This window comes from Phasianus colchicus, chromosome 4, assembly GCF_987193195.1.
Source record: "Phasianus colchicus chromosome 4, bPhaCol1.hap1.1, whole genome shotgun sequence".
Classification (NCBI taxonomy): Eukaryota; Metazoa; Chordata; class Aves; order Galliformes; family Phasianidae; genus Phasianus; species Phasianus colchicus.
The window spans coordinates 47,388,034-47,408,163 of NC_143439.1; the positions used below are offsets into that span (position 1 = coordinate 47,388,034).

Genomic DNA, 20,130 nt, shown 5'->3' on the forward strand with positions numbered 1-20,130 from the left:
GTCAGGCTATGAGTTCCTGGGTCCTGTGCATCAGCTGGCAGGTATATCTCTTCATGTAAAGCATCAAGGACAGGCATGCTGTTCCAAATGAGGGGAAGGTACACAAAGAAAGCACACTGTTCTGCTCAGACCTACCCAGAGGAGATAGAGAAATTTCTTCTCTGAGCAATTGGGACCCAAGAGGAAATTGCTTCTAACTGAACATGGCTATTGTTGATGTTTGGCTTGTAGACACAAAAAAACTTAAGTCCACTTGTGCTTTTCAGAATTAAATTGCATTATAACAAGATGTGCACATACCGTGCTATGCACTGGTTCATGCATAAAATAAGTAAGACAGCATCAACTTTTGCCATCCACAAACTACAATTTTTCAGCCATGGGAAGGAAAAGAGATAATCAGCATCAGTTTGCTGCAGGTTGTGTGGGAGGATAAGTGAAGGGAAGAAGTGAGGGAGAGGCTATCATCAGTACAGATGGAATCTGTAGTAACGGAACTCCAGATTCCTTTCATTACTTGAAGTGAGAAAATGAAAAAAAGAACAAAACAAACGAACAAAAGTTTAAATGTAGTACTTTTCTTATCTTCTAATTCTTTCTTCCAAATCCCCTGTGATATTACACTATATACACTTCTCATTCCCTATGACTTTCAGCGTGAGTTGGATCCAGGAGAGGATGTGCTCCCTTCCTTGCTTGATAGCTTTGCCCTGCAGAGAAGCCTTCCAAATAGACATTTGCATACTGTTTTTCACTCAAGAGAAATGGATAAGGTGTGCATTTACCAGTGTGTGTACTGGTGTAGCGAGTGTCAGTTTCATTCATAAGACCCAGCTTGGGTTAAAAACCTGACCAAACAAAAGCAACAGCATCCCAACAGTGTCTGAGGTTGAGCATGGTCTTGATGTGCAGAAGAGCACTTGTCTAGCCCACAGGGACACTCCTGAGCATGGGCTGTAGTTCCCCCAGTAGCCACAGCAGACCAGCAGCACTTCTGTAACTCTTGTTCCACCTTAAACAAGGGTGAATGGCAGTCATTCAAAACTGCCTGCTGCTGGCAAAACCCTGTGCTATAGGAAAGGAAGCTGCTGGCTGCTCCTTTGGTGCCTCACAGCAAACACAATGGCAGTCACAACAAATCACTGGGTACATGTGGGTAGAAGTGAATCAAAGCACACGTTCATTAGGAATACAGTGCTACCAGTCATTATGTTCCTTAAGTGATTTAATCGCAGTTATTAGTGAGCAGACAGTTTCGCTGGGCAGGTCGCATGGCCCTGTCAGTAAACACCAGAAACACACAGTGTGTCTTGTGCTGGATAAGGGAACAGTCCATTTCACAGCTCATTAATGATGCAGTCAGTCTTGATCCCCTTAATTTTGACTTCTTGCTTCTTTCCCCCCTTCTTACAGGTAATTGTCCTCTCCTCAGCACTCCTGACCCCACAGGGTGCTATTGAGCAGTTCTTTGCAGCTGATCACCCCCAACCTGATCCTGATATCTGACATGGGAGAATCTGTGGAGAAGATAGATGGGTGCCTTGGCTGGAAGCATCAAGTCCCTGGTTTGTCACTGTTCCCAACAGCCCTCTGAAAAGCAGCATGTCCCCTACTGTGCAGCCGAGTACCTCACTGCAAGAGAACTGTGCAGCTCACAGGGGGCTCCTAAAGCTGGTCCATTTGTCCAGTACCACCCTCTCCTTAAGGGTCACACAGCGTGGTGCTAAATCACCCTCTCCACTCAGCACCCACAAGGGTGATTGCCTGTAATGACTCCCTAGAAAAGAAGCAAGTGAGGACCAGGCAGGCTGAATGTGCACTCCCTCAGCAGCACTTTCCCCTGCAAGTAATGCCAGAAAGTTTTTCTGGGGTTGATTCTGTTGGGAAATGCTGCTGAGGGAGGAAAAGGGCAGCAAAATCCATCTCTCTGCCATGTCATCTTACAAAAGATGTGTGCCTTATACAGTATTAACAGCCTCTGCTCATTACACCCAGTTCAGCTGGCAGAGTGGCTCCTAGTGCAGTGATGCTCTCCCAGCCACAATAGAGCAGCAGGATGGAGGGCTGAGTTACGTGGTTGTTTCTCTCACAGGTTTCCATTTCCTGCTCTAGTTTCTCCACCCACAATCCCAGGAGAAAAGGCTGTTTCTGATGGCACACTTCTCTGCAGTTTAACACAAGGAGGACATATGGGCTGTGATGGGGTGATGGTAACCCAGGAAGAATCCTCCCCTCACATGCATTTTAAAAAGAGGGGAAAAAAAAGCATGTTCCCATTTTCAAGAGGCCACTGTGACAGGTTCTTTTTTGAGCTAGATTTCTGAACAGCATGATAAGAGAGCAGCTTTTATGTTTCATTTATGGTAATGAAAGAGCTGCTATCACATTCAGTTCTGTAATTTTTCTTTATAACAAATTGATATGATCTTAGATAAAACAACATTAGCCAGCAGAGATTGTGATTGTGCGTAGCACAGAATGTTCCAAATTACAACATAAAATGGTGGAGCTCTGAAGCTGCATCCTCTTGGATCATCCGAGAAAGGCTAAGACTACAACTCACACTAAGAATGAGAATGTCAAATGATATATGAAGTTTGCTTGAACATAGCATTCTTTCTGCTGTCAAAGGAATAGCTTAAATAGGAAGTAGCTCTTTAACCTTTGTTTAGTAGCCTGCTTAAGTTCTCTTAAATGTTTATAATGGTCTCCAGAAAAGGCTGCATTTTTGTTTAAATTCACTTTTGAGTGGCTAGAAGGAAACAAAGGACCAACTATAAAGCATGGACAATGTTGCCTCTATGAAAGAACAATTTATAAGAATGACTTTAGAATGGAACTTTGTGCTGTAAAAAATGAGAAATATTATGAGATTGCAATGTTAAAAGCTCAAGAAGTATTTTGGGCAGAACAGCTTGAGAGCAAATAGCCTTTCTCTGCATTTCCTCTTCTTTCTATATCATTTAATCTTAGAATATAGATGTTTTGTGAATTATGTAATCAATAAAGCAATACTTTTACAATGCTCAGTCCTCATCTCTTTTCCTCTTAGGACACAGGGCTATGCATACCAGGACTGCATATTCCAGCCCCTCTTTTTTGCAGTATTTGATTACCCCTAAGAACCAAAACCTTCTCTCTTGGAGATGTCCTCAAGGGGTTTCCATGCTCTGTTGGTGGCAGAAAGGCTCTTCTACCTCTTGCAACCATTGCTGACCTCTGCAGCCCCAAGAAGGTTCAGGCACTCATATCTCTGAGCTGCTGCTGCGTTCCTGAGGTGATGGAGGCCTGCAGTTGTGGCCTTCTCTCTTCCACTTTCTTTCAAGAGTCAGGTCTCTGACCTGGCCATCTGAAGACGTACTCTGCAGGGTAATGAGAGGGGTTTAAGCAGACACTGGTTCTTCTGCACGTCTGAAGCAGCTTCTCTGGCTGAGGCAGTGATTGGTTTTCCAGGCTCCCCTTTGGTGGTATCTTTCCAGCCAGTGAGACCACAGCTGTGACCATGAATGCTGGGATCCTGCCACCATCTGGTACTCAGTGGCTGAAGAGATGAAAGCAGACAGTCACAAAAAGCCCACTCCTCTCCTAGACCAAGACTGGATTGGGGTCTTTCCAGTGGCCCTGGTGTAATAATTATCTCTTATTTGTAGAAAATAGTTGTCATAGCTACATGTAGCATATGCTGGAGAAAAGACCTGGGCAGTAAACAGTCTCCTGCCAGCTGTATGTGAGCAGGAGCCACACAGGACTGCTTGGGAGGGTGCAGAGTGCTGGACCACAGCGAGGAGTGCTAAGCCCCTCTGCATGTGACGCAGAGCTGTGCTCACCAGCTGTGGGGTAGGGACAACAAAAGGTCACTGTTGGCACATGGAGATGGCACAGGAATCAGTGAAACAGCATTTGAGTGTAAGCTCAGACTGGCGGGGCTGTTGTGTTTGAATTCTAGTCCTGAGTTACTTGGTCAGGTGAGAGTGGTAGCTCACATCAAAGATTACCATCAGCATGACCAGTATTTCCACCATTAGAGCTGTGTGCTAATCAGGGGAGAACATGCATGGCAGCCACTCTAGGTCTAGCATGAACACCCCCCTCAGGAACGCCCAGCCTAAAATCCCTTTAAATGTGAACAAATCAAGTTCAAGGCTTGTAGTAATTTGATTCAATTCTTCATTGCCATACCAGTCTGTATAAAGCTGTTGTGCATATTTTTTTAAAGAGACCAAAAGCCCCTTAAAACATTGTTCTGCCAAACACTGACCTACCTTACCTCATTCTCTCCTCGCTGGAGTTTTCTGACAAGGGACTATGAAGAATCCAATTCTAATTTTCAGTAGGTCTTCTGAAACCACTTTGTAAAAGTTGGAAAGCGGTTATGAGAGCTTTCCCCCGCAGATTATGCTAATAAATCAACAGCATAGGCAGCAAAGACCTTCTTGCAGTTTCTGCAATTACTTTGTCTGCAGGCTTTGCTGGCTATTAGCAATTGTTTCTCACACACAGGAAAAACACATGAGAAAATACGCAATTCAAAATTTAATGCTGAAAGTAACTGTACATAAAATAAATAAATTACAGTTCAAATAAAAGCACAACTGGCTTTTTAAAGTGCATGTGTGTAAGGCCTTTAGCCTGTGAACTCCATTGGCTCAACGTAGAAAAAAAATAAAATAAGAAGAAATGCTTAAGTCAGCCACATGTGTTTAAGGACGAACAGGGACCGGCTCAGCTCTGAACAAACAGCCAGCTTCATTGCCTTGAGGGCAGCCATGCTTCACATCGAGCTCAATCACTGGTTCTTTCTCTGCCTATTATACTCCAGGGAAAGAAAGAAAGAAAGAGGAGAAGTGTCTCACACTGGTAGCTGTAATGGACTATCACTCCAACTCCAGGCTTATTCCTAGAAAGCTCTGTGTTAGATCATTCAGTCTCAACACTGTTTTTTTCAGACAGTAAAAAAGACCCACCAGATATTTGTAATTACATATGTTTACATCCTATGCACAATAGTTTTGCATACAAAGAGTCTGGTCAAGTTGTCAGCAATAACATAGCCAGTAAAAAAGTAAAGGACCATTGTGTACAGTCATGATACCCAGTCATGTCCACTGACTTCACACTTATTTTTACAGAATAGTTGCATGTGTTCTCATTTGTTTTGAAATACGAGTGAAATAAACAGCTCTACTGTGCAATAAATTGAACAGATATATCATGCTGTCCTTCATCCAAGTAAAGTGTTGTAAAACTGGAGTGGTTACTTCTGAACAGTGAACTACAGTTCGGGGTGTTTCCCTGCTCAAGTACAAGTTGAGAGTCACAGCTAAAAGGTTGTCTCTGCACAAACATTAAGCCAGATCTGTCCCATCAAAGAAGAAGGCATTTATTGGAAAGGTCCATTTCCAAGTGAAAATACTTGTTCTACAAGTTACTTCCTAGAGCCATTTCAAGACTATTTTTGTGGGGATTTTTTTTGTTTGTTTTTATTCTTTTCCCATCTGCCACTGTTCATTGTTCAAGCAACTTCTCATTTCTACAGCCATGCAGAACGCTGCCTGAACCATCCTGCCACAACATCAGACTGCAGACGTGCCAGTGTTAGACACCCCGGGTTTCAAACTTGGGAGAAACATTGAGAACAACGCCTCTTCTTGGCCCTGCTGTCAGACAGACGTGACAGTCCTCACTTTGGCAGACAGAGCTTGCTTAAACCTCCTCTTCAGATCCTGCATGTTGGGTGATTTGGGCCGTGGAATGAGAGAAGTTCTCCGTCTCTCGGGGGTGCTGTTGGTGGTCTGTTGTTTGCTGACTTCTTTGCAGAGGACATGGAAGGCGTTGAAGACATCGTTGTAGTTTTCACTGACAGACACTTCATAGAAAGCACAGCCCAGCATGTTGGCCAGCTGAAGTCCATGCTGAGGCTCCACCTCTTTAATATGCAAGAGATCAGCTTTGTTTGCTACAATGACAACAGGGACAGCATTCCCTGGATGCATCTGCCGAACGTGGTGGTACAGGTGACTGAGTAGTTCATAGCTCTTATAGTCTGTGATGGAAAAGACAATCACCAGGGCGTCTGCCCAGCGAATGCATCTGTTCAGCTGCTCATTACAATCCAGGCTGTGTTCATGGATCTGTAGAGTGAATGGTCTCAAATTAGATGGTTTAGCTCATAAAAGACTTTTAAAAGGCTCCTTTAAATCTAAATAGCATTTTATAGCTTCAGACGTATGTATCTGCATTTCACATTGTAAGTACAAAACTTAATCTGAGCGTGTCAAATAAATACATATGTTGATTCAGCTGCAAAAAAAGAAAAATGGAATGTAACACTGGAGTTTGCTATACTCGAAAAGAAAATTGACCTGAGTCGTTCTGCATGCAGAGAAAGACTTTGTAGTTCCACAGAATGGGAAATTAACTGGCTAGACAGCAAGTCTGGGGAAGCAAAGATATGAGCTGGAAACATTTAGACCTGGAGTGTTGCCCAGTTCAAAAAGGCAAAAATCCAGCTCCGCTCAGGTCTATACATTCAGAACTTCAAAATGTAATATCTTAATGAGCACAGCTCCAATACAGTAGACTTCACTTTTTATTATATAAACGTATGAGTTTTGTTGGGCAGTAGCCATGACATTTTCTTCCACATGTGTACCATATTTGCACAAAGTGAGTTGGTTTTTTTTCCTTCTAATATATGGGAACAAGACACTTCAGTAATTCAGCAATTCCAAAGCAACGAGCCTCCAGCGTACAAACGATTCACCCAAAACAGTGAGCCGTTTCTTTTTACTGCCAGCAAACTTCAGGCACCCAACCCATCTGGCTTGGCAGCTGTGGCTAAGGCACAGGTTGCCAGCTCCCCCACCCAGAGCTCTGCACTGAAACAGGCAGCAGAATGTCACTAGGAAGAGCGGAACAAGATGCTGCAGTGGACAGACACGCACACCAACTCCAGGCTGCTTTGATAATCTGCGTGGATGTGTCTGACTCACCTGCACACCCGGGGTGTCCTGCACTTGGATGGCCAGCACCTCCCCGTCGATCTGGATGTGCCGGCTGTAGAGGTTACCTGGCAGAACAGCAACAGGTTCACACACACACTTCTCAGACAGATTGCTCTGCTTTTGCTACCCCATTAGTCATTTGGGTCGAGTGTTAAGAGCCTTTATTTGGTTTGTAATAATGTTACTGGAAGCCTGGGATTTATGACTACTTATGCCAGTACTGGGATTTAACAAGCTTGGGATTTAACCTGGCCCTGACTTGCCCTGAAACCTGGCATTTGCTCTGGGCAGCCTGGTCTGGTGGTTGGGCGACCCTACACATAGCAGGGGGGTTGAAACGAGATGATCATTGTAGTCCTTTTCAACCCAGGCCATTCTAGGATTATAGGATTCTAGGATTTAGCACCACACAGCTCGCAGCTCTGTCGCTTCTGAAGGACTGCCGTAACTTTACTGTGCACAGCAGCCATTCCTTGGTACAGAAGGGCAGTATGCTGGCCAGATTTCTGTCCCTCAGAAGCCATTCCTCTGCGGGGTTATTCATTGTCGCTCCGCTGGCCGATCCCAGAGGCTGGGTGGCTTTGGTGGCCGCTCGTTCCCCGGGCCGTTCCCGCAGCAGATCGCCGCACTCCGGCAGCTCAGCCGCTCACACCTCTCGCCGCCCCGCGCTCGGCGCTGAGCATCGCCCCATGTAGCCCGGAAGCCGGGGCCGCCCCGATCGCTTGGTTGCAAGCATCGAGCAAACATTGGGTTTACATTACACTGCATGGTTGTTTTAGATTAAAAAAACAAAAAACAAAACTGCTCCAGAGAGGGGCATTTTCACCAGATAAAGCACATCTGGCAGAGCAAGGCAGAACGAAGCACCAGCACAGCTGCTTGCGTGGCTCACCCACCCAGCGCTCACCGCCGGCGGAGGGACCCCGACAACGGGCTCCGATCCGCCCCAGCCGCCGCCCCCCGCCCCCGGGGCCGCCCCGTCCGCCCGCGGTGCCCACCTGCGTTCCGCTCGTAGTCGCCGATGAAGCGCCTCGTCAGGAACCGCACCACGAGCGCTGCGGACAGGCACGGATAGCGTTAGCCGAGCTCCGCCGCCGCCCCGGCCCCGATTTCCTCCCTCCCATCCGCCTCACCTGTCTTGCCCACTCCGCTGCCCCCCACCACGGCGATCTTAACCAGGCGAGGTCGAGCCGCGGGGCAGCCCTCACCGCCGGGCGCGCACTCCGCGATGGTGCACATGCTCTGCGTCAGGCGCATCGCGCAGCCCCGCGCAGCCCCGCACTCCCACTAACACCGCTGCCCTTCCCGCCGCGTTTTTCCCGGCCCCCGCCGGCTTCGAGCCCCGCCCCCTTTCCGACAGCCAATCAGAGAGCATGGCGTCTGCAGGCCACGCCCCCATCCCCTCCCCGTGCTGAGGTGGGGGGCGAGGTGGGGGCCGAGGTGGCTGGAGGGTGGTGGGTTTGTGCGCTCGCTGCTGGAGGCACTTAAAAATGAGGGCCGAGATCAGCCTCGTGTTGAATGCTGAAGGCCAGAAGCGGGTATTTGTGACCCTAATTGGGTGTCGGGCAGCCTCAGCATCCAACAGCAGTTGATGAAGTGCTGCTGAGGAGCTCCGTCCTGCCACCAACGTGCTTCTCGTTCACAGAGAGACACAGAGAAACAGGGCAGAAAAATCAATAAAACGCGAATATGGATGTGACAGTGACTTAAGAAAGATCAGAAAATATTGGTGAGGAAGGGAAAATGCAGACGAGAGGTGGATAGGCGTGTGGAGCACGAGGGCTCTGAGCACCTGAAACCTGGTGTCAGTGGCAGGATGCAGTGTTAGAGCTGCCCAAGGGGGGAGCAGCACCTGCAGGGGGGGAAGAAAGGGATCGTGTTAGAGACACCATCCACATCCAGGGAAGACGGACCTCACCGCATAGCTGCTCTAATTTTCAGAAGAAGAAGAAATCGAAGCAAAGTTTGGGTCAAAATCTCAGCAGGGAAAGAGAAGAGAGTTGGGTACAACTGGGGTGTGCTGCTGGCCCTGGCCAAAAGCAGTCACAGTTGCAGCAAGCAAGCATTTGCACAGAGCTTGTGCAGAGCTGCAAAGTTATGTTTGCATGTGGAAAAAGAATTCTCGAATATAATGGAGCAGATTGCTGCTCCATCAGTAGCTGCTGCTCTCCCAGCTATAAATGTGAGCGCAGATGCTATGAATAGCAAGCAAGGCTGGATGCAGGGCTGGATGCAGCACAAGGACCGCTCTCCCTGCCAGCACCAGAACAAGAAGAGGTGATGCTGCGTTGCATTTGTAAAGGCCACCGAGGTCATAGGAAAAGAAAAAATCACTTGATAGATTTCAAGTAGATGCAGTTTAGAATGAATGAGTGGGTAAAATTATGCCTATAAAAAGGCACTCTATGCCAAAAGCAAAAAGGGTACGGAATTTGAAAAAATCCTCAGGGCTGAGGGTTTGAAGACTGGAATAAAAAGAAACACCAGTTTTCTTTATGCTAGAGCAGCAGAAATGGTACAGACATTGTATCTCATGCAAAAGGAAAGGGCTTCACAGAAGATCTGACATGTTAGTAGCTAAGGTCACGGGAAATAGAGACTCTGGGGCCAATGGTGGGGAAGATCCCTCATCTGAGAAAGTCTTGTCTTTGAGATGAGAAAATGTGGAAGACCAGGGAAGAAGAAATGGGTTTGCTATGCAGGGAGAAGGTCATAGAGATAAAAAGGGGAGTCTGGCAGCATTTCCAAATCCAATGACCGTTTTGCCTCCATTTTTAATAAAGAAGATTGTGTGAGAGCTGTGAGCAAAAGGAGGATGAGTAATGTGAAGTAAGCCGTGGGCAATTGCTGCAGTGGGGAAATCAGTCTGTCTTCAGAGTGCCAACAGACCAAGCGTGTGAAGATGAGAGTGGGAGAAGCAAGAACTCTTCCTATACTTCTCACATAATTATGGAACATATACATTAAAGAAAGGGAATGAAAAGTTTTACAGTAACTTGGACAAATTTTGAAGGAAAGAATAATTAAAGGTATGGGAATAAATGGGATAAAATGAAATGTTATTTCTGAATGATCTCTTTCCTTGATACAACTTTGTCTCCCTCTCTGAGAAGTGGCAGATCTAATCCATTTGGGGTTAATAATACCTGACACTGTCCAGAAGGAGCTGGTTGTTCAAACAGAAGAACAGAGGATGAGGAGGCAATGGCAAAGAGCTGTGCGCATGAGGCAGACTGGAGGAAAGTTATTCTCTGGGACTCATCAGGGCTCCTCTCTTCCTCCATATTTTCATTATAACGATGTCATCAAGAACATGAATATGCTAACAAAATCCACCGTTGGCAGAGCTTGGGGCATCACCACTTCAAACAAGGGTGGGAATAATGTGCTGGAGAAATTAGGTGCCTCTTAGAACTAGATTAATGAAAATATAATTAAATTTGATAATATTAATGGCTTGCAGAGATAAATCACAAAAATTTCTTCCGCCAACTATGAGATCAGCACTTGGAAAAGAAAGACTAGTTAATCACAAGGCGAGTAGGAGCTGTGTGAACAGGCAAATGTAAATCCAGCTATTTCAGATTCGTTATTTCAGAAAATATCTGAAATGTGAGGTCAGATTCTGTCACCCAGGCATAAGAAAGAATAAATGTAAAGCAGAATAAGTGGGGGCGAAAATCGCTGCAATGATTAGGGCCCGGGCAGCCTGTTTCCGCCAAAGATAAGAACGCATGGTGCATCCAGTTTTGCAAGATAAAGAAAGAGGGGCTTGGGGAAAGAGACGCCCGGGAAGCCAATAGTAGAGACCAGTGTCAGTGTGAGAACAAGTGCGTGTACACTTGTTTCTGTGGTCAGAGCAGGAAAACACTGGACTGGCCCTCTAACAGAGTGGTAAGAGCAAAATCAAACAACTTTCAAATGGAGCTGGAGTTTGTATCAGGTATTCTAAAATGGGACTGTCTGCAGTGACAATGAGATTGGATGATCGAGAAGTGCCTTCCAGAGGCATGCAGAGAATACACCAACTCTGTTACAGGGATAAGTGTACAGGCCTAGAGTATAACAGTATGTGCAGCTGTGGTGTCTCCAGTGCACAATGCACAGAGGGAAACTGGAAAGAGGAATGAAAATAAGACGATGCCTGGATGAACTGTCAGAATGTCAGAGGTATTCTCCGTTTTGTGAAAGAGATGATTAGTGACAAGCTGAAAGGGCTAAAATAACCAGAGAATGGGCTCCTCTCTCTGTATCTCAGAACACAAAAAGCCAAACAAGGCAGTGAGACTGAAAGGTGAAACTTGGCGGAAAGCTGAGTTACAAAATGTATTCTTATAAAACATGTACTCAAGCCTGTGGATCAATTGTTACAGGAAGGCACTGGGTTGGAAATAAAACTAGCAACATGTGAAGAAGTACATTTTTAGATTATAAAAAAAATGCAGTTTTACAACATCTTATGCCAGCATAAAATTTGTCAGCAGCAGCAAATTACTTTCCTCAACATTTGAACCAGTGTCTTAAGCACTAGGAACCAGAAAGAGCTCTAGAACAGCATGGGCGCACTTCCTCATCCATCAGTCTTTTTAATGTAATTCTGTTCTTATTAAATTCAATTAATTAATACAATTTAATTCTTGTTCCTTAATGCAATTTATTTCCTTGTGTCTTCCTCTCAGTTACGTGGAAGTGACTGCTGTCAGAGATGAGATATCACCCCGGATAGATGCAGGTCAGAGTGCTGTGAATGACATCCCACAACCTAGGGGTGCATTTCTAGTTCTTATTTTGTGCCATTGCTCAGTGAGTATGCTTACATGTGGCTTACGTGTTTCAGAAGGACACTTCCATCAGCAGCCAGGGGAATTAAATGTCATTATCTCATGCATTGGTGGTTAAATTCCAACACGTATCTTTGAAGAAACAAGTGGCCTGGACAAAGTGTTCAGAAGCACAGATGATGGCTGCTTGTTCCAGAGAAGGATTTACTTTTCAAAGCACTACGAGTCCTTTGGTTTTATAGGAGTAAATACAAGAAAACTTGTTTGTGGCACAGTACCTATGTTCCAGGCTCACAAAATACAGAGCAAAGTCACCAACCCCTGTGGAAAGTGAAGGGAGAACTGGGCTCACCTCCTGCCCTGGTACAGCACTGTTACATCACCTTCCAGAAGAACAAAGGAAGGAGGAAGAGGAGATATTAAAAGAAACTGCATAAACAGGAACAGAATTCCTCTGTGCAGTGGAAGCGACTGTCTGGCCAGGAGGGCCTGCAGTGAGATAGGATCTTCATTCCAGCACAGAGAAGTGGGAAGGGAGGGACACACTCCATGCCCTCACCTACCCGCATACTCCACACCGTTTCTATAGCAGCACAACAGCAGACATTTTTCCCTTTCCACAAGAAAGCCTGACTAACGCTCTTCAATTATATTAGTCAGCGTTTTAATCAGATTTTATCTTCTCTTGAGCTTGCAATTTTATTTCTCCTCATTTCCTCCTTATGTAACGCTCCCAAATTCTCATCAGGAATGGAACAGCTGAGGGTTTTCTTTTCCGTTCAGATCTGCCCATCTGCTGCTACTGTGTTGTTGGGTTTTTTCTGTGTTGCTTTGTGCCCCCACGGTGCAAGCAGCTGTTGTGTGCATGGGATGCCATTTTGGTCTGAAAAGGCAGAGAAAAAGCCCTGGTGGCAGAATCCCTTGAATCAATTCAAGTTCTAAGTCTTCATTCAAAAATGCATATGAGAATACCTAGCAGAAGTTTTGTTTTCCATTTTAGAAATGCCTTGCGTTCCATGTTAAGCTATCCAAAACACTGCTGCAGTAAGTGCCTTTGCCAGCCTCTCTGCATCCCATCTTGTGTTACACTGGGGTCAGTCTGTCAAGCGGCAACACACTTGAGCAGTGTTAGGAAAGGTCACTGTGAAGTCCTGCTGTGCCAGGCCAGCCCCAGGAGGACATTCACTGGGGCCATTGCAGATCCTGCTAAGCAAAACAGAGCTTTTCACTCACACCATCTGCAAATTCAGCCTCTGCAGGTTCTTTGGCTTGGTGGCTCATCCTGCAGCAGCCGCGTCCCTGGAGATACAGGTGGGGAAGCAGTGTTTTGGTTGCCACTTCTACAAACCTCTGCTATGGCCTTCAGGCTGGCGGCGAATGGCCCCATGCCAGTGCTGGCACAAACACTCCTCTACCATGGCTGGTATGGTCCACTGCAGTGGAAAGGTGCCAGAAGATTCACCTTTCTAATGCAATCACTTAAGCAAGAAGGACATATATTCAAGTCATGCCTGCAGTCTACAACAGAGCTGAGATGTGTGAATGTGTAGGTTACAAAGTCAAAGACAGAAAATATAGGAAATGACAGAAATAAGATTGCCTGGGCAACCTTAACCCGTCCTCCCACATGCGTATGCATTTTGTTACAGCCTTAATTGCACAATGTTACAACATTACAGTGTTTCCTGTCATACTGGCAGCCTGTCTTTTATCTGCTCATGGGAAAAGAGCACCTAAATAGACCTGAAGATCTGAACATTATTCAGTGTGTCTTAAATCCTCACTTGATCAGTCTGTAGTGCAGCATATGAAGTATTCCCTTAGAACAGCAATTACAAACTCCTTCTTAGGCTTGTCATGGTGTATGGCAAAGTTATGAGAGAAAAGCTCAAGCTGTAAGTAGACTAGGCTGCATAGATCATGTATGCTACCTCATCCCATGACACCCAAACACTCTGTTTTCTAAAGCTATGTTCTGTTTTGCCTGAAGTCAGAGCCAACGGGTGATGCTTTGTGGGGGCTGTGTTTGAAGTATTTGAATGAGCAAGCACTGCTGCCTGTGAGGCAGCCTTAACAGCCTTAAATATTTTTTATTCATCAAAGTTTCAGAACAGTCATTAGCATTCACACAGCTCTCATGCAGGCAGGTGACTGCAGATAGGCAGCCAAAAATTGTCAAGGAAACGACATTTTATTAACAAAAAAATGAGCTTTGGAGCTACTGCAGCAACCAGCATTCTGATAACAACCCATTTCTCAACAATACTAGAATGGTGACATGCACCAGGATTAAACACAGGAAGCTTAAGAGCAGACTTTGTCAGCTCTGTTGTTTTTCTATAAATCCCTTTGTGATTATGATGAACTGCATTGTAGCAGAAAGGGGTAATTTAGTGTTATTGTATAGATGACTCATGTAGTCTCCACAGTTTGACAAGAGCACAGGTTTTTTTCTAAATAAAGAAAGCACTCAGTCCAAAAATAGAAGTAGCACTCAAAAGAATGCAGCTCCTTGAGGACTTACAAATTCCAGCTACCAAAAACACAGAGGTTGGTATGCTGGGGCATCTCTGCTGAGGATATTGTGTGAAAGCCATTAATGCTTCATCTGGAATGTAAATCTATGCCGTTCAAATGGGATTTAAGTAAGTATTTCAAGGTAGGACTTCAGATCCTGGCTGGAACCAGTTTTAACTGGTTGTGCAATTTTCATGGTCATTTTTATATTTGCTTTCTTGCTCGAAGCCTGGAGTTATTTGCCCTGCACTACCTGCATGGCTTGGTATGGCTGGAATGGATCCCGAGGCAAGGAAGGAAATGGGGCCTCGTCCCCCCAGCCTTCCTCCTCCTCCCCCCAGCCTTCCTCCTCCTCCTCACCCTGTCAGGGCCTCTCTGGGCAGCTCCTGGGCTATTGCACTGCCCGCAAACTCGAAGGGGACACGAACACGGCAGTGTATGCCACTTTAAGGATTAACACCATCTGACTGATGGGAAGAAAGGCACAGATTCCAGACAGATAGAAGGAAAGCTATGCCATTTGTTTCTTATGCTGCGTCAGCTCACTTTGTCTCCCAGCTTTTCTTTGCTCCCCCAGCTACTCAAGGACATTGAAGAGAAAAGCTCTCATTTGCCTGAAATATCCTGGGAACAGGTTCCTGTGGCAAACTAAACTTATGCTTACCATAGTCTTAGTAATTTCTCAAAAAAAAAAATGTTTAAAAGCCTCAATATATAAACCCACTGGTCAGTGGTTTCCCTTACTGTGAACAAATCACAGAAATCACCACATAAGAAAAGAAAAAAAACTAACAGAGAACCATTTGTTCTTTGGCTTCTGATACGATATTTGAAAAACAATAGAGCACAAGAATGAGGAAGAGGTAAGGTAGGAGCTGTAAATGTGAGCACATGGGATGGGCTGTGCTGGGAAACCCTGTGCACAGATGCACTGTGTCTCTGCGGTGAGTTTCATCCAGCTGCCTGGAAACTTCATGCAAACCAAGCCAGGTTGAAACTATATTGTACAAAACAGACTCTGTAGCCGGTGGAGCAGGTCAACTGGGTAACAGCGGAGAGATTTTCTCTCTGGTTGTATTGGAAGTAGATATTATTTCATTTCTGATGTCTGAGTCCCAGTGTCACAGAACCACCGCAGAAGGGATGGGAGTATGGCACAGCAGTTGCCCTTCATGCAGGTAGGATGGACACCCTGGGATGGAGAAAGCCTTACGTGTATCAGAAAGCAACTGGGCTCCTCCAAGACTCAGTGGACAAGCAGAAGTGAACAACCCACCTTTGGAAAGTAAGACTGGGCTTGGTGTTGTTGCTCCTTTTTGTTACAAAATATTAAAATCTCTGCCATATAACCAAAGCAACCAAGATAGCCAGTGGTTCATCTTCATTTCAGTATTGCTCCTGTTCAGACCTAAGAACAGGGATGCTTTTCTGTGTTTGGAGCTTCAGTGTGACTTTGCTGCTAGTGGGCTTTATGCCACCTTATGCCTTCACTGTCTCTTTTCATTAACTGGTAAAGTTAGAGTAGTCATATGTACAGTTTCCATTAAATATCAGCTTGAAACACACCATTCTTCAAATTTAAGTTGTCAGAGAATTTAAATGCAAAAAAACATCTTTTATCCATTAAAGTATCTAATGCTCTATTTAATGCTACTGTATCGCTGGTGCTACTATTATAAATTACTTGTTTTGCTAAAGGTTTGGTCCCTCTTCTGTTGGCACTGGTAACAAAGTCTACATGAATTTTGTACATGGTACATAAATAGGATTGTTCACTACAAAATGCATTGCCATGTTTAGTCTCAACTTGGGCAAAAAGAAAAAAAAAATCAACTCTGTATCTGGAAAGTCTGGGAAAATGTCTGCTTCTTTACAATAGCATTTGTAGAACAGTCCAAAAAATCTTACTTATTTGAAAAAGTATACTAATCAAGACTGATTTGTAACTCGGCATTTCAAATTGCTGAAGAGATTGCTAAGAATCAGCATCATTGTTCTTAGCATAGGAAAAAAACTTACCGGGAGCATATAGAAGAGTCTGCGTAAAGTAAGTCAGGCCTAAGAGCAATTCTAACTACAATCAACTGCTGGAAAACTTGACAGTGTTGCATTTTAATACATATTGGGCTTTTACTGCATTCTAGGAACAGAATCGTTGTATCTGAAGGTCTGACTACAAACAGCAGTAACTCTCCCCAGTAGTTACTGGCAGCATCTCAACTGAATTACCTTGAGCATCAAGTGGAACAGCCTTTACATAGCAATGATTAGGAGATCCAGCTAAATGAGGTGTAACCCTGCCATACTGTTTAGCTGTAGATGTAGACAGCAGCTGACTCAGTGCTTAGAATCACTCATTCTCTCACTCCTTGCCCTCTAAAATAGCTGAAACATCGCAAATAGATAAGATTTCTAAAAGAGAAGTATTTTGCATTAATATTATATGCAGTCATGAATAAAACAACAACACGTATCTGGAGTGTTTTTCGCTTGTATCTGAGCAGTAACTGCAATTTCAGCTGTTTCAAAATGTGTATTCTTTCAAAATTCCAGAAGGCAGTGGTACATAAAAGATTCATTCTCTTCTGGTGCATGAATCAGCCATGAAAGAACTGAAGTTGCAATTCATTCTGCTGTCTGCTCAGCAAGCAGAACTACATTATTACTGATTTGGGACAGATGATGATGTTCTAATTAACTGTGAGATAAAAACCCCTGAAAAAAAAATCAGTGTTCAGTAAAAATATTCTGGGGGAAAAAAAGAACAACTGGCTGAGTCTAAAATAGAGTACAATTTTCTGATTCTACTCATGCAGCAGTTTCTAAAACAACATTTACATTTATTAGTGAAGGCCTCACTTTCTTTGAATAGCAAATCATTTGACTGCTGAAGTAGAATCCTTTGTTCAGAGTCTCAATAAGCAATTGCATTTACAGAGAGTAATGTCTTATTTTTTCAAGATCCTCTGGAAGCTGTGCAGTAGTTTGTCTATAATAACTGAGCTCACAATTTTTCCTAAAATTAGGACAGATTGTCCTTTAGCTAGCACAGAAATAAAACAAAAGGCAAGGATACTTTATCATTTTTTATTGTTTTAAAATCCGAAGGCAAATAATGTGTCTTTCAGACTTGTAGTTCTACTTGCACTTGAAAAAATGCCCAATAATTTTAGGGAAAAATTGCAAATATGAGAAAAGAATGAAACAAGTAGAGAGTGAAAGATTGGCTCTGTTAAGTGCCCAAGTGGGACTTAGTATAGGGAGGCAGGAAGGCACTGCAGGGAGGCTGAATGAAACTCTCTGGAAAGTGAGGAGTCTGGAAAGAATACATTCAGCTTATATTTTGCAGTTTGTAGTGTATAGGTTTCTTAAACTGAGTGATACCCCTGTGCTCTGTGGGCAATTTCTTCAGCCATTTCATCCTCTGAGCGTTGTCAATCACCAATGTCTGTGGCAATGACATGCAACAATATCCATGCACTGACAGACGAGCTCTGCTGACACCCTCTGCCTGCTCTGCTGGTGATGGTTCACTGTGCAGTCGAAGCAGCAGAAGGAAAGACAGGCACAATTCACCTGCATCAGAAAACAGATTTGCTTTTGTCATGAGCAGAGATGCACATGCACAGCTGGAAGTGGAACATGGAGAGCAGAGGGGGTAACAAACCCTTCACTTCCTCTCACTTCAGCCCAATCTTGAGCTTAGAGGTTTCAAATAGGGCTTTCAGGAGGTAAGTGTCCCCCTCAATACAAGGTGCCAAAGGTAGCTTGTTTGAGTGCCACACTGACAGCAGTGGGTTCAAGGCATGAAGAGATGGCCAGCACCTCAGACAGCAGTGATCGTGGACCTGCTGCTGGTTGCACCTCAGAAAAGAGCTTGGCTACCATAACATCAGGCCAGCTGCAACCAAACCCCATGTCTTTCCCCGCCACCCCTTTTCCATCCCATACTCATGCACCAAGCCTAGTCCTCACCCCTGCGTATCTGCAGCTGTGTCCCGAGCAAAAGCACAGTTGCCACCTTGGCAACATCCCTGCAGGCTTTGAGCCTACCCATGCCAGGCCACCCTTGCACCTTAGAGCTTGCTGGGCAAGAAGTGCAAGGCCTCCACCCTGCCAGTACTGACAGGGCACCCAGCCAGATGCTGGATGACTGCCCAGGGACTCTGGGAGGAGAGGAGAGCCAGCCCAGGTCTGGCTGCTCACCATCTCTTTGTCTCAGCAGTGGTACATGAGGTGAATGGCCTTTTCTGAGATCAAGAAGCCAAGGCTGTCAGGCCAAGTCGGTCTGTTCATTGTCACAAAGCTTTTTTGTTTTTTTCCTTCAACATCTTTTCACATATTTTCCTGTAAAATATTTTTCCCTGGCTGAATCTATCAACATGCAAGATAGTGGTTTTTAGGTAAAACTTGTGTCTTCAGGCTGTGCTGGTGTATGTATAAGAAAATGTAAGCATTACCAGGTGCACGTGGCTGTAGAAACTTCCAAGGAGAGGCTGCCAGCGTGGGTGACATGGATACAGAATGCATACAATCTACATTTGATCACATATACTATACTTCTAGACATGTACTTCATGTCTAGAAAATGAAGCCATTATTACAAAGTGAAAATATATCCCCTGTAAGGCTGCAGTGCAAGACTGTGCTCTCAGGAGCAAAGTTATATGAAGCATTAAGGGACACATTCTGAGTCACTGTGTGATTCTGCAGGAGCTTCTCAACTGTGTAGCAGTTGTTTTTCTAGTCTGCGAACAGCTTTTATTTGCCTGCCAAATTCAGATGCCCTGTCCTGCCTTGCAGCCCTTTGGAAACAAAGAGCAGACCTAGCTGGCAGAGTCACAACTAAGGCAAGCTTCTGTGAGCTCATACATACCTCAGATGAGCAGAGAGGTTGAACTGCAGGTAAAGATATACAATATCTTTCAGGGAGACAAGTGGAAACAATATGTGCTCTGTCATTAAGTACTAGTGGGTTATGTTTTCATGATACACACTGTTTTCTGAGTGAGCCTGTATAGGGTTGGTAGGGCAGTGCCAAGAAATCCCGAACAAGACGTCTGATACAAGAACCAAATGAACTCGTGGGGCAGCTCCACTGATCTGGGCAATTCCTTAGGCCTGCTGCTAACGTTTTTCTGTGCACTTTCTACTTGCCCCAGCATTCAGTCAACCCTACCCAGAGAGAATATGTTGTACACAAACACAATACTAACAATAAAAAATATTTTTAAAAAAAGGTATATATAGCTGATTTTCCAATTCCAGAAAAAGCAATATATTGATTTATGCACAGTTCAAGAAACCTCTTGCCTTTTTAATTTTCCCTTTCCTCTCCTTTCCCAGCCACCAGATTGGCTGACAGACACTGAGGCGTGTATAAATTGTGGCCACGGAGTGTGTATTTCCAAAATACATTCACATGGTTTGTAATTCTGTATTACTTCCGGTTCTGAAGTATATAATGCAAGCTGCATTGACTCTTTCATCATTCTCCCATCTCTGCAATGAGGGCAGTAATGTTTCCCAGCATCATCAAGAGCTCTAAGGTGGGTGGATGAAAAACACTACAAAGGTGTGTTGCATTGCTAGTAAAATTATGGCTTGCAAAATCTTTGTGGGTGCTTTGGTATAAAGGCAAGGGTAGATTTTGCTGGCAAAGGACAAAGTTTGGAGGAATCTGCAGGGAATTAAGTCTCATGATTCCCTAGCAGGAATTTTTATCACCTTGGAAGGATAGAAGAGCAGGCTATAAACTCTGCTGAGACATGGATGAGGTAAAAGTCCTGGAGGCTCTATGCCACTGTTGCGTCTGTGTCACTCCTTTC

General features: G+C 44.6%; 2 protein-coding genes across 3 annotated transcripts in view; one reads left to right on the plus strand and one right to left on the minus strand.

Moving 5' to 3' along the window:
• SCFD2 (sec1 family domain containing 2) overlaps nt 1-4,838 on the plus strand; it is a 180,284-nt gene extending 175,446 nt beyond the window's left edge. For both annotated transcript variants that reach the window (XM_031588583.2, XM_090139441.1), the window contains exon 9: nt 1,414-4,838. In XM_031588583.2, the coding sequence (XP_031444443.2) occupies nt 1,414-1,506 (93 nt within the window). In that variant the 3' untranslated portion in view covers nt 1,507-4,838. The remainder of the gene's footprint in view (nt 1-1,413) is intronic.
• Nucleotides 4,839-5,359: 521 nt separating this feature from the next.
• On the minus strand, nt 5,360-8,324 carry RASL11B (RAS like family 11 member B). The gene is made up of 4 exons (XM_031588582.2): nt 8,138-8,324; nt 8,003-8,059; nt 6,993-7,069; nt 5,360-6,131 (listed from the first exon to the last, which is right to left on the minus strand). The coding sequence occupies exons 1-4, from the start codon at nt 8,259-8,261 to the stop codon at nt 5,661-5,663; spliced, it is 729 nt and encodes a 242-aa protein (XP_031444442.1). The 5' UTR covers nt 8,262-8,324; the 3' UTR covers nt 5,360-5,660.
• Nucleotides 8,325-20,130: the final 11,806 nt, after the last annotated feature.